The sequence below is a fragment of the Ictalurus furcatus genome, chromosome 20 (genome assembly GCF_023375685.1).
Source record: "Ictalurus furcatus strain D&B chromosome 20, Billie_1.0, whole genome shotgun sequence".
Classification (NCBI taxonomy): Eukaryota; Metazoa; Chordata; class Actinopteri; order Siluriformes; family Ictaluridae; genus Ictalurus; species Ictalurus furcatus.
The window spans coordinates 11063134-11075979 of NC_071274.1; the positions used below are offsets into that span (position 1 = coordinate 11063134).

The 12846-nt window shown below is 39.8% G+C and overlaps 1 protein-coding gene across 3 annotated transcripts in view; it reads left to right on the plus strand.

Annotated features, from left to right (window-relative positions):
• Window positions 1-2766: 2766 nt before the first annotated feature.
• The window catches only part of kirrel1b (kirre like nephrin family adhesion molecule 1b), a 98553-nt gene continuing 88473 nt past the window's right edge, over window positions 2767-12846 (plus strand). For all 3 annotated transcript variants that reach the window (XM_053651234.1, XM_053651236.1, XM_053651237.1), the window contains exon 1: window positions 2767-3070. In XM_053651234.1, coding sequence (XP_053507209.1) covers window positions 3019-3070 — 52 coding nt within the window. In that variant the 5' untranslated portion in view covers window positions 2767-3018. The remainder of the gene's footprint in view (window positions 3071-12846) is intronic.

Below are 12846 nucleotides of genomic sequence, written 5' to 3' on the forward strand. Positions count from 1 at the left end.
GGACCTAGGGTTTGGGAAACACTGCTCTAGACTATAGCCCTTATCATAGACCTCATGTTTGCAGTTACAACATTTCACCACTAGATGGTGTTTTATGTTAGACATGTCCATCTTTCCCCTTTCTCTCTGGTACAGGTAGCAGAATTTGTGATGCACCTTATGTTAATGGTGGATCATTGCAGCAGTTTATTTCTAAATTATGTTTATCCCTTTTTGTTTTTGTAGCTCTGTATACTATTAAGTGTAAAACGTTCTGTTTACTTTTTATTGTATGACTAGATGTTATAGATGTTATACAAATCTACATGAAGGTGTGGAAGAGTATAGTTTCTGTGACTATTGTTTTAAAATCAGCCATTTTGTATAATTTCATGTATATAGTGTTGCCTTGAACAGTCTTCTCCTTACTACAGTTGTTTAGTGCACGCTCACGCACACTGACCCACATAAAGGGTTTGAAAATTGTGTGTGTGCACTTTTCTATGTAAGATGTTCACAACAGTGTCATCTCCAACAGGCAAAGAAAACACAACATGTTGTTTTCCACAAGCATTGTTAATTTGACCGTCTATGTTAGCGCTGTTTTGGAATGAGAAGTCTTCCTTTTCAATAAATATTCATGTCATGGAGATTTTCCCACTGTTTATGCTTGTTTGCTTAGTCTTCTCGCTGAAGACAACATCTAAATGGGACCTGTTTGCTATCACTGAGAGGGTTGTATATGAAAAATAAGTTTGGTTGTTAGAATAGCACTGAACATTTAATTTAAACCATTAAAAAGAATATGTATGTAGTATGTAGGATCAAAGCCTAAGAAATTACTTGCATGGAAATTACTTCCTCTGTGAAGAACATTTCTATACCCTTTGTCTCAGAATCTACTCTCACAAGATAAAGAAAGTACACCCTCCTGCAATTTTTTTATACATCAGGGCCTAAATAACAATTGTGTGGTTCTCACCAACTTCTATAAACAAACAAATAACCTCAGGTGACAACAAAAACACAACACATTCACAAAACAACACTAAAGTACTGCTTTTATATAAGTAGTCACACTTCTTGATGATTAACTAACTTTGTGCATTTCATTAGTAACACCTGACAGCTAATTACTCTCCTAATGATTGTAAAAGTTGTAAGCATGTATTTACCACCTAGTTTCTGAATTTGGTTTACTTAATAATAATAATAATAATAATAATAATAATAATAATAATAATAATAAAGACGACAAATTGAAATATGTGGTGTGTTTTGGTTTTTTGGGTTTTTGTTTTTTTTGTCACCTGAGGTTATTTGTTTGTTTAGAGAAGCTGGTGAAGACCACACAATTGATATTTAGGCCCTGATAAATAAAAACATAGAACTGAAGGAGGATGTACTTTATTTTACATGGATGGGATTTCAGTATCTGAGTCACAGTATTCATTATCATATTCTCTGCAAATTATTTAACATTATCTTTTGAAATGCACCACAAAAACCATATTTTATTTCATCAAAAACTTTAGCTAAATTAGTTGGCCAAATATCTTAGCCGGCAGGTTCTGTTACTGTAAGACTCCAGGTACTACATAACCCTGATCACAAATGAGCCTATTTCATGATATCTCATAACTGAGGTCATATATCTGACTTAGTTTTATACAGTAGAACTGAGAAAGTCTCTGATTTAAATATAATAATGTGTATTTTGTGCTGTTAATACATTTTAAATGGTTCTTCATTGGTTATTAAAGAGTTAATAAATAAGGTTCTAAGTCTCCTGAAATGGTTCTATTTGGAACCCTTGTTGATAGGGAACAATTGTAGTAGTTTGCATAGAACCCTTACCAGTGTTTTAATATAGGATACTGGTTTCTTCCCACCTCCCAAAATATGACAGTGAGTGGATTAGAAAATCTATATTGTTCTAGGTGTTAATGAGTGTGTGTCTGGTGCCTTGCATTCAATTAAATCACATTATTCCATTATTCAATACTCTCTCTCTCTCTCTCTCATATATATATATATATATATATATATATATATATATATATATATATATATATATATATATATATATATATACACACACACACTCACAATATTTCCAATATTCAGTACTATATAAATTTATTTATTATAATAATTTTGTCGAATCAGCTCTAATACGGCTGTATAACCAAAATGTGTTGCATGCCATGACACAAAGATGGCCACTGTAGTTAAACCATGTAAAATAAATGTTTTAAATGGTGGTTTTGTAATGTCAATACATACAGGTAATCACTCAAGCAACCACTTGAGATGGAATGACCCTAAAATAGCACTACAATATACTGATATTAATTAATACAAATCAATAAAACATAAACCGGTGGGAAAATATGGACATGCTCAGTACATGTGGCTGGTTCCCGACTTAAACCCGGTTCAGTCTTCATCCCCTATACCTTAAAATCCGTTTCTGGTGATCGGCTACATCACCTGTATAACAACACTGTGTCTTTCCAGTGACTGTTAACAACGGTTTCTTACTGCCGTTAGTATTCCTGCTTTGACATTGAAAACTAACAAAGGACGAGAGAGAGAGAGAGAGAGAGAGAGAGAGAGAGAGAGACAGAGAGAGAGAGAGAGATAGATAGATATGACTACACTGACTACAGTTCCGAGCACTGCCGCTAGACTCTGACTGGCGCTCTTGCCCTCCAAATTAAATTGTTGGCAATTGCAATAGAGGGAGAGTGTGTTCTGTTTCGAGGACTTGTTTCGTTAATGATAGAGTGAATGAAACCAAAAGCGACAGAGCTACAGGACACTGCACACACTCGAGCGCATACGCGCACACAATGGGACGGGGATCCTCACGCAGCACGGCGAACTGGAGGGACATGTGCAGGGACACGCGTTGTGTTGTCATTATTTAAATGATCGCAGATCGGATAGTGTGAACCGGAGAGAGATGAATTGACGTGTTGTTGTTTTTTTAGCAACGGTGGGACGGACGGGTTTCTACCGGCGCGCCTCACAGCCATGGCATGGTTTTGTATCTTAACTTTGGCAGTCGGTGTTCACGTGAACAAAGGTAAAAGCTCGCAGCTGTGTTCTGTCAAAGCCGAAATATTAGCTGGCATGAAAATAACTCATGCAGCCTATATGTCAAAGTCTTTTGATTTCGCTATTATTATTTTTTTTGCAATTTATATTTCATATTTTATTGTTCATCTCTCTCTCTCTCTCTCTCTCTCTCTCTCCCCCCACATATTATATTTTTTTTCTGTGTAAGTCCCCACTCGTTGTCTAGTCTATTTCGATAATTTTAGTAGTTAGCCTTCAGTTATTGCCAGCAATATTTCATGGACTAGGCATAATTACTGTTATCCCAGACATATTGTGTGTATGTGTGTGCATGTCAGAACTATAACCTGGTACCCACAATAGCTTACGTTAAAATATATAACGCCTTGGTAAGTGGTACCGTCGCTTTTAATGTGTGTATGCGCGCGTGCGTGTGTGGGTGCGTATTTTAGTGTTTATCAAGCATTTTAATCAAGTTGGGCATATATACATACATACATACATACATACATACATACATATATAATATTACACACACACTGCAGGTGCTAACGTTACCCGGGGGCTTGACAACGTTATGCTGAGCCAATACACAGCAATGTTCGCGACATTCCGATATTCCTAGAGGTCACACCTTTCTGTTTCTGCACACATGCACGTCGACAGCGCTCAAGATTTCCCGACTCGAAGGACATGATGGCGGGACATTTAATAAGGGCGCGTGGACTAAAGGACCACTGCGTGTTCCCCACCCAACAAGTGCCGCACGCCTTTGTTGAGGCTCTCATTTCCGGTCCACGATTACGCTGTCATTTTAGCTCACGATATTCTAATAAATTTAGAAACTCAAAAAGACAGAATTTCAGCCATGGACTCTGGGTTATAACAAGGGATCATAATGCATCCTTTTATGCTTGTAAAAGGAATTTTCTGTGTATGACACATTTAACAGTCTACATTCTGGCACTTGCTGTGCACTGCCCTGATTTCCAACACCAGGCCAGAAAAATGTAAAACTGGGAAGGACGGTGCCTGTGTCTCACCACTAGCCTAGTTGAAAGAGCTCTTTGTATGGTAAAACTGAGAGAATGAGAGACAGAAAGAAAATAGTAATAAGGATATTTTGGTTGTAGTCAGCTAGCTTCTGGGAAGTGGTTGAATCAAATGAGGATGATGGAAGAAAAAAGTGGCAGTGAGACAGAAAAGTGAGTGAGGCATGTGTGTAATGATGGAGGGATAAAATAATGGAGAGATGAGTAGGGTGGGAGGGCTGAACCTGTCAGAAACAGACATGACTCAAATGAATAGGAGGATAGGAGGAAGTATGAAGTTAAAATTATGTTTTCTTTTCATTAGCATGTTGCTGTTCTTTCATAAACTTTAACAGGGTATGCACTGGTCTAGCCCACCACCTCTCTGATTACACTGCTTTTTTGTTTTGTTTTTTTAAAGTAAAATATTTGGGAAAGGCTTTTTTTTTCAAAAAAGGACACCTATTTTCAGTTAAGTTAGAGTTTTGTAGGCATTGCATACATTAAAATAGGAGGTTTACAAGAACTGAGAACATAGTGTAGAATATTTGTGACACAAATATTCTCACTGTCCATTTTTTTAAAGAACACCTGTACACTTGCACATTTATAACTTGTACAGTTATCTCATCAGCCAATCATATGGGAGCAGTGCAATGCAAAAAAATATAAATAAATCATGCAGCTACAGGTCAAGAGCATTGGGTAATCTTCACATCAAACATCAGAATGAAGAAAAAGTGTGATCTAGTGTGATCTCTGTGACTTTGATTGTGGCATGGATGTTGGTACCAGATGGACTGGTTTGAGTATTTCAGAATGGTGCGAAAAACAAAAAAACATTGAGTGAGCAGCATTTCTGTGGATGGAAATACCTTGCCTATAAGGGAGGTCAGAGGAAAATGGCCAAATTGGTTTCAGCTGCCAGGAAGGATATAGTAATTCATATAATCACTTTTTAGACCCATGGTGAGCATAAAAGCATCTCAGCATGCACAAAGCATCAAACCTTGTGGTGGATGGGCTACAAGAGCAGAAGACTACATCAGGTTCCAATCCTGTCAGAACAGGTATCTGAGGCTATCATGGGCACAGGCTCACCAAAATTGGACAGTTAAAGATTAGGGGGAAAATCACCTGGTCTTTTTCTGCGTTCACCACAGTTGTAAAGAGTGCTTATTTGAGTTACTATAGATGCCCTGTCAGCTCAAACCAGTCTGGTCATTCTCATTTTCTCTCTCATCACCAAGGTGTTTCAGCCTGCAGACCGTCCGGTCACGGGATGTTTTTTGTTTATCGCACCATACTGTGTAGAGAGACTGTGAAAATCACACGAGATAAGCAGTTTCTGAAATACCCATCTGGTACCAAAAACCATGCCACACTTAAAGTCACATCGATAAATTTTTTCCCCATTCTTATGTTTTATGTGAGCCTTAACTCTTGACCTGTATCTGCATGATTTTATGTTTTGTATTGCTGGCACATGATTTACTGATTGGAAAACTGCATAAATGGGCAGGTGTACAGTGACCGGTGAGTGTACATGTGTATATGATGTGGTCCTCTCTTATGGTGGTCTTGCACCTGTCCATTCTTGTAAAAATGGCCCTAACAGCCAGGGAGCCTAACAAACAGTATCTGTCAGTGTGGTGTATAATACAAAATTTATATTTTGTCTGGTACAGCAACAGTAACCAGAAATTTATTCTCCGTCTGTGATGTCATTTCTGGTTTCATGAATGAACAAAAGTGCTATGATCTTTTTTAACATGGCTTGAGTATGATCATCTTAGGCTTGAGTATGGTTAAAACAGCAAAATTATTAGACTTCTTATTGGAGTCTTACACTCCATTAGAGAGAGAGAGAGAAACATATTAAACAAGGTAAGAAAACAGGCAGTGGTCAAGCGATGGAAAGCAGCATAAACTCTAGGCAAAAAATGAGAGAACAAGAACTAGATTAAAAAAACAAAGCAAGTACAACAAAACATAAGGTTTGTTAATGACTGGTATGAAAACACAGAGCATATAATTCACAATAAGTGAGTTCAGTGAGAGTCCTTAAATACTGTGGTGGTGTAATTGAGTCCAAGTGATGATGATCAGTAATCAGGTGAATTGAAACCTGTATTTTGGGAGTTGGAGGCCATGGTGGCCATGTTTGTAGGTCACGTGTTGTTAAGGATGTTGTAGTTAGAGACTGATTCTTGAATTGTGCCCAGTCCTCCTGTGTAGAATGTGCACAAGAAATGTCCTAACTCCTGACTAGCTCTCTCCAGTTGGCCATTAGCCTGTAGTCTCACCAAGATTCCAAGTTTTTCACAAGCCTTGCCCAAAGATGTGATGTGAACTGAGTTCCCCAGTCACTCACTATGTCCTCCAGGATGCGAAAGTACCTGAACATGTGATTGAAGATCAGTTCTGCCATTTTGAGATGGCAGGCCAGGGAGAGGAAGCAGATGAAAGAATTTTGAAAAATGGTCTGTTATTTTGTGATGAGGGGAGATCTGTGACAATGTCATTAGCTAGATTTGACCATGGTCTTTGTGTTGTAGCTAGAGGGAGGAGTTTTCTGTGCGCAAGGTGCGAGGGACTTTGGCTTGGGGACTAATGGAACAGGTGGAGATGAAAACCAGTGAATGTCTCAGAGCATGTGTGGCCACCAGTGCTTTCTCTGGAGGAGTTGGTGTATTTGTAATAAGTTTGTCTCACCTCTATCTCTATCTCTCGATAAATGTCCCATATAATGGCCCCTACAAAGTGTGACTGTGGAAGAGTGCATTCTTTGGACATTTTTCTGGAGGGGCTGGATATATGCAAGAGATGAGATGGTGAACTCAAACCTGGGTAAGAACAAAGCCCAGCATGCTTGGCATGAGTTTAATCTCTTGGCTGACTTGACATACTGAAGGTTCTTTTGGTCATTGAAAATCATGAATGGATGAAGAGCCCCCTCTAGGCAGTGACGAATTCTTCCAATGCCAGTTTGACTGTGAGGAACACCCGGTTGTTGATATCATAATTACATTTGGCCGGGGACAACTTCCAAGGACACTGGGTAGAGCTTGGGTTTCTCTCCAAACCGCTGTGAGAGAATGCCCCCTACCCCTGTTTCCGAGGTGTCCACCTCCACTATGAAGGGCTTGGAAGGATCAGGATGCTTTAGGGTGGGTGCTAAGGTGAATGCTCCTTTGAGGTTTTTGAAACCTCTGAAGATAGCAGATATGGCATGACACAATGTTCAAAGTGGCCAGAGGCAGTGCCATTTTCCACTCAACCATTTCATGGCAATCCAACAAGTTTTATGTGCTCTGCTGCCCCAGTTTGGTGAAGATTTTGGCCTCCTGCAAAATGCTGGTTATGTTGAGGGGTACTCATTCACTCTTTTGTGGACAAGTGATAGATGCAGTCGCGAGGGGTTGTGGCTCCCACCAGGAGTTCAATGGCACAGCCATAGGATAATGAGATGATAATTACTTTGCATACCCCAGCATGTCAGGAAGCTGGAGTCAGCCATGATGCAGCGCCCTGTACAGGGTCAGCCATGATACAGCAGAGAGGGTTAAGGGCCTTGCTTGACAGTGCTGGGGCTTGAACTCCTGATCTTCCGATCAGTAACCCAGAGCCTTACCTCCAATCCACCACTGCCCCATGAGCAGTGTGGTGGTAGCCCATTGGCTTTGACTTTGCTGAAAACTTACTGGAATTCATGGTATTCAGGAGGAATAACTACTTGGGACTTGGTTTGGGGCTTTCTATAGTCGTCAAAACTATGCAGACTGATAGAACTTGGAGACACGTGGAATGACAGTACGCCAACCAGAAAGTGATTTCTCTTTCCTTCCAGAAAATCTGAGGGTCGTGGGTTTGCATCCAGGGGAAATGGAGCACCATGTGGGAGCTTGGTGGTAACCATGACAAGGGGAGTTATTTGTTCCTGGTGAATGGAACTGGGTGGGCACAGGCTAACCAAAACTGGACAGTTGAAGACTGGAAAAACATAGCCTGGTCTGATGAATCTCGATTTCTGCTGAGCCTCGCAGATGGTACGGTCAGAATGTGGTGCCAACAGCATGAATCCATGGACCCAACCTGCCCTGTGTCAACAGTCAAGGTGGAGGTGATGTAATGGTGTGGGGAGTGTTTTCCTGGCACAGTTTGGCCCATTAATACCAATCATGCATCACTTGAATACCACAGCCTATTTGAGTGTTGTTACTGACCATGTGCGTCCCTTCATGGCCACAATTTATCCATCCTCTAATGGATACTTGCAGCATGATAATTCACCATGTCACAAAGCAAAAGTCACCTCAAACTGGTTTCATGAACATGACAATGATTTCACTGTTTTTCAGTGACCTTCCCAGTCACCAGATCTGAGCTCAATAGAAAACATTTGGGATTTGGTAGAACAGGATTTGCAGCATGTAAGTGCCCCTGAAAAATCTGCAGGATTTGTGTGATGCAATCATGTCAACATGGACCAGAATCTCAAAGGAATATTTCCAAAATCTTGTGGAATTCATTCTACAAAGAGTGCAGTATTAGTAAAATGTTCCTAAGAAGATATAATAAGATATTTGATTCAACCTAACTTGATTAACTTGATTAAACTTACACACTGCCATAGGTTACCTAAGGGTAACTTTTTTTTAACAAACTATTTAATATGCTTAGTATTTAGTATGCAGGTCCTCCTGCTGAAAATGACTGTCTTCCAGAGGATTTGTTGCAATGCTTCTTTAACGTGTGGGTAAATGAGGCAGGATGTGAGTTCAGGTGCTCAGCTTTTGTTTTAGTAAGGAAAACCAAAGAGACATTGTCAAAGGCCATTACAGGGGTTAATACACAGGAAGACAGCAACAAACTAGGATAATCCATATGTAGAACCCAGTGTGTGGGAAGGAGGACACAGGAGACAGGTGGACTTTGACTTAGCTTCAGGTTCAAGTTATTTTTGAAAGGGCAAACAAAGCACACTTAAGTAAACTCACTGTGATTACACACAGGTGAGAATCATCACACATTACCTGCCGGTTCAACCCACCTCCTCTACGTCCACAGCTGATGCTCAACCATGCCCATGCTGCCACAGCATACAACCAGACAACAAGGTCAAAATCAGGAACAAGGGAACTACACTCAGAAACAAAGAAAACTATGTCTAGGACCTATGCAAATAAAGCATGATAACAATCAATCAACATAGTTGTGTGAATTCCTACAATTAGGACCTGGATCACTAAACAGAATGCCCATATATGAGGACTCGAGCCTGGCATACACCAGAAGGCTCAATGACATCCGCAGGAAGCAGTATGGGGGGACAACAACCTTGCCAGAGCCAGTAAGCGGAGTGATAACGTCCTCGCTGAAATAGGAGGCATAGTGGTGTTATCCTTATCATCACCAGTGGCAGGAGACAGAGTGACAGTGTCCTCTGCGAAGGCAAAAATTGGACGGCTAACCTTGTCTGTGAAGGCAGGTGATGAAGTGCTGATGTCCTCTGTGAAGGCAGGCAGCAGAGCAATGTCCTGTGCAAAGGCAGTAGGTGGGTCAGGAAACCAGCATGGTTGGCAAAAACTGTCTGGAGGGTCAGGAAGCCCCACCACCTTCTCATCTCAGAGCTGGCCATTCCGAGCTCCTTTGCATAGGTTGGTGATGGCAGGAGGCCCTGAGTGCCCTTTCATGAGCTTTGGTGGTAAGCTGAAATAACATAAAACTAACCTCTTTTCTCTTGTCAGGGTATGGATGAGATAGATATTGAAATTATAACACACTAAAAAGTAAATCTTTCTGGATGGAACTGTAGACTGTGATATGATGCATGTCAGTCAAAAGTCCATAGAATCATACAGGAGCACTGTGAGTGAGAGGGGGCACGTCTTGCATGATTTTGCTCCAATTGCTCCAACAATACCAGTACTTCCCATGGAATCACCTGCCTCTTTCACTGCATCCATCACAGGCAGAGTATTCTGTAATATTTTTATGAATGAGGCAGGATGCAAGTACGGGTGCTTGGTGTGAGTTTTAATGACAGACAACCAAGAGACATTGTCAGTCAGTTGCTGGGGTCAGTACACAGGAAGGCAGCAACAACATTATCAAAGTCAAGCAGGCAAAGGTCAAAACCAGAATCAAGGAAAACAGAACTTAGACTCAGAAACAAAGGGAATTAAGGCTCAGACGTACTGGCATAAAACACGATAGCAATGAATGTCACTTATGAAAGGTACACAGACATAACAGAGAATAAATAGAAAACCTAATAAAGGGCTAACAGAAAACAGGTGAACACACTCAGGTAGCAAGCAAATAACAGGAAGGAGGATGGAGTACCAAAATAGAATGCAAAACAAACCTGAGCACACAACGGTTGTCAGAATGGGTACTCTGATGCAAAGGGGGAATCCATAAAAGTGTTACTGCTGGTGTGAACAAGCATTACATAAGACTGAAACGGTATCTAAAATAGACACTACAACAATAACACTAGTATTATATTCCAACAGGTATTGTCCTTATCAAAGCAAAGCCTTTAGCTTATATTTAAACAAGCCTAAATATAGGCCTGTGATTTTTTTCATTTGAGCACTTGAGCACCACAGAGTTGGCAACTATGTTTACTACAACTATCTATGGTACATTCTTATGAAATCCCGCAAAATACATTTTTTAATTTTTGGAATTCAAGTACATTTTGTGTGAGATCAGGTTGGGTCAGGCAATAAAAGAGAGCAGAAGACATCACAGTAACTCCACAACTAGCAAATAGCAAATAACAAATAGCAAAACACAGCAGTCAGAAAAATAGCAGTGGCATTACTTATTATGAAGGAGAATTCCAGTGATTTCTTGCAACAAGTTAAAGCAAAATCCTAATTTAAGTTTATAAAACTTAGGCCTTTTAGGTTCTAAAAATATATCATTATATTATTGTACGTATTAAGCTTATAAAATGTATATATAAATAGAAATAGAATCCGAAACAGCATAAGCATACACTGTATATAGACTAATGTAATGTATTATTTCCAACCCTGCAACAAATTCTAATAGTCCAGGTCTATGGCATTAATTGTGTGGACATGATCATGTTGCAAATGTGTCTGCTTTTTGAATCATAAGGTCTTGATTCAAGCTCAAGTTCAAGGAAGTTGAATAAAAACTTCCCCTGCCATAAAGTACATCTGTGAAGTTCTTTCCCGAGCTTGCACTCTTAAAGCGTGTTGACTACATCAGAGAAGGGAATTGTTTTTTTTCACCCTCTATGTTCATGTAAAGAATTAATGAGCTAGAATGGTACACAGATAAGTTGTTTAAAAACATAGTTCAAGAGGTCCTCACTGTAACCTGTAGCTCGAGGACGTATTGGATTGCATCCACTATGTACTGGATGTTGTAACATGTACGCACCAATGGCAGGCACGGTATGTCGCTAAGTCATTCATCTATGGTTATGGTTAGGGTTGGGGTTAGGCTTAGACCATCCAGTAAGTAGTGGATCTAATAAAATACATCATCGCGCTACAGGCTGCAGTGAGGACAAACTCACTCAAATATTTTGTCAAAATATCATTCATTTAGACAGCGAAAACTATAGGAAGCGCTGGCTAAAATAATACTCGGTTAAATTGTTGTGTTGCTTAACAATATGAACAAAATGACTAGTGTTAATCGGTAAGACTGCACACTAAGCTGAGAAATCTTTAGGGATGGCTAAGTAAGATGTACATATCAGTGACTTGTGATTAGATTTACAGTACTAGGCTCTTCTGCGAACACAATTGGACTTGCAAGTCACGCGGTAATGCATCATGGGAAAACAAATGTTTTCAAAATGTGTAGTTTTTAGGCTGTAAATTTTTGAACCTATAGAGGACATAGAGACTTTTCATGTTTTGAAAATACCTGCACTGCCATGGAATGTTACCACGTGCTTGCAAGCTCAATTGTGCAAGCAGAGAAGAGGAGAAGTATCATGAGTCTGGTAAGTCTAACTATATGTTGTGAAAAGCCATGTGCATGAAGTGGGCTATGGTCATTATGGTGAAAAAATAGGTAAGATTACACTATATGTGGACACCTAACCTTCACACCCATATGTGGACCTTCCCCAAACTGAAAAGCACAGAATTGTCTAGAATGTCTTTGTATGCTGTAGGATTAAGATTTCCCTTCACTGGAACTAAGAGGCCTAAACATGTTCTAGCATGACAATGCCCTTGTGCACAAAGTGAGGTTTATAAAGACATAGTTTGCAGGGTTGGTGTGAAAGAACTTCAGTGGCCTGCACAGAACCCTGAACTCCCACACATCCCACAGATATGTGCTTGCTGAACATCCCATTCCAGATTTAGACCCCATATGTGTTATAATATCCTCCACTCTTCTGGGAAGGCTTTCCACTAGATTTTGGAATGTGGTTGTGGGGATTTGTGCTCATTCAGCCACATGAGCATTAGTGAAGTCAGGAACTGATGTTGGGTGAGAAGGCCTGGGTATTCCAAGTCAGCATTCCAATTCATCCCAGAAGTGATCAGTGTGGTTGAAGTCTGTCTGATTGAATTACAGGTGCATCTCAAAAAATTAGAATATCATGGAAAAGTTAATTGTTTCCATAATTTTATTCAAAAATTGGAGCTTTCACATATTCTAGATTCATCACACATAAACTGAAATATTTCAAGCCTTTTTTTGTTTTAATCTTGATTATTATAGCTTACAGCTCATGGAAATCAAA